The 1,964-nt window shown below is 38.1% G+C and overlaps 1 protein-coding gene across 2 annotated transcripts in view; it reads right to left on the reverse strand.

The window, feature by feature from the left end:
* The window catches only part of rela (v-rel avian reticuloendotheliosis viral oncogene homolog A), a 28,682-nt gene that overhangs the window by 2,001 nt on the left and 24,717 nt on the right, over positions 1-1,964 (reverse strand). For both annotated transcript variants that reach the window (XM_015371665.1, XM_015371664.1), the window contains exons 8-9: positions 257-472; positions 96-176 (exon numbers count right to left, since the gene is read on the reverse strand). In XM_015371665.1, coding sequence (XP_015227151.1) covers positions 96-176; positions 257-472 — 297 coding nt within the window. The remainder of the gene's footprint in view (positions 1-95; positions 177-256; positions 473-1,964) is intronic.

The raw sequence follows: 1,964 nt of genomic DNA on the forward strand, positions 1-1,964 counted from the left end.
TACTTTTTTTTTTTCAGTGGCCCTTATCCTCTTCCATGGAGAGTGGATGTAAACACCGTCAGAAATAAAAACGGGAGGCGTTCCCGGTGACGTACCGGTAGATAACATGGATCCCAGCTTCAGGCTCTGGAACATGTCGCCCGTCCGCTTCCTCTTCTCACTCAGCCTGTATTCATCTGGTTGGAATAAGACCCAGTTAAGACTTTTTATACGTTTCACATCATCTTTGTTTGGAATAAATGAGGCGGTCTATTACCTGGGTCGGCAGGTAGGTACTGGAAGTCCATGGGCTCGCTGACCTCCCGGTCCGAGGGCCGTCTGAGCTGCATCTTCACCTTGATGGGCTCGCTGAGGTTAGTGTCGCGATAGGGAGGAGTGCGGAACACGATGGCCACCTGCCGGTGGACGTCGGCCTGAGAGAAGGTGCCCTTCCCCTCCCACGAGTCCTGGAAGAAGCGAACCTCGATGTCCTCTGCAGAAGAGCAACCACGAATAAAAAACTGCATAAAAGAATCCACTACATTACATCGCCACAGAAAAGTAATCACACTACTTTAAAAGTGTATCACAAACAAAGAATATTTTAGCTTTATTTTTAAATTGGTGTTTTTAATAACCAACAAAAAATGGATAAATGGCATTTTTTTTGTTCATAAAATGTTGAGTTAGCATACATTTATGGGGTAAACTTTGTTCCATTATTGTTGCAAGCAAGGAAGATTCTATAAATGAAAACTTGAAGAGAAAAAAGAAAATAAATTAAACTGAAAAAATTAAACAAAAAGAAAAGTTTTTGAGAGCAACTTTAGATTTTGTCCATTCTTTTCAAAGCTCAATTTTATTTATTTATTTCAGACAGTTTTATGAATTACATTTTATATATTATTCCATAATAGCCCGGAGCATATTCCTCATGATGCTCCAGGCTCTGTGAATCTACCACATTGTAACATGTAGACCTCTGTAGTTGGAAAAAAATGGAACATTTCTGCAAAATTTAAACCAATGTAGGGGATTCATGATGACGACAGCAACTAAAAATCCTGCAGAGTCGGCGTCGCTGCTTTGCTTTGTTTTTCACCCATGGCAACAGGAAAAAACAAAACTCTGCAGATGCAGCATGATTTCACCTGAAACTAGTGGTTTGTTTTTTTTCTTTCCTCTAACGGCAGCTTGATGCCGCATGAAGTTATTTTGGACGACAGAAAGTCGATCTGGAACATTTCTTTTGACTGGTAACAGGTCAGCCAGTCAAAACCTTCAATGCATGACAGAGAAAGTTTGTTTCAGGTCCTCCGCTTAACACTTGATGTTCCGCCATGTGACTTTATTGTTTCAGTCACAGTGAGTAAGAACCGTTATCTGACTCTTTATCTAAATCATATCAAGCTCGGAACTTGTAGGCCACATCCGGGTCATCCTGGGTAGGATGTCAGAAGCGTCAGAAGAGTTCTCTAACAGGAGATTTTTTACCGCCAAGCGAGATTTATAGAGCAAAATTTGTCCCACTATTGTTGCAAGTAAAAAGAACATGTTTTATGAATGAAAAATTTAAAAATAAATAAAATGCAAATCAGAACTGAAACTTTGAAAAACTTACTAATTAGGGTTTTTAAAGTAACTTATTTTTCGTGTCTTTTTTTTACCCTAAAATTGCAAATCTTTATATTAATTTATGTTTTTTAGATTGAGTTTTACAAAGGGAATTCGCTTGTCTTCTGAGGGCGGAAAGACGTATCTCTATGGAAGTAAATCTGTGTCGCTGGGATTTGAATTAAAAATGCAGCTGAAATTTAAATGTATGTTTGTACTTACTGTTTCAGTGTTAAAATATATTCAGAACACATTTTTGACCTAAAAAAAATTAATTGTCATTATTTCTACACAGTTGAAATTTCCTTTGCTATTTTCTCTTCAAGCTAAAAATTCACGTGACGTGATGCGTGTGGTGCTCATAAGGAAAA

The sequence above is a fragment of the Cyprinodon variegatus genome, unplaced genomic scaffold, assembly GCF_000732505.1.
Source record: "Cyprinodon variegatus isolate N-32 unplaced genomic scaffold, C_variegatus-1.0 Scaffold62, whole genome shotgun sequence".
Taxonomy (NCBI): Eukaryota; Metazoa; Chordata; class Actinopteri; order Cyprinodontiformes; family Cyprinodontidae; genus Cyprinodon; species Cyprinodon variegatus.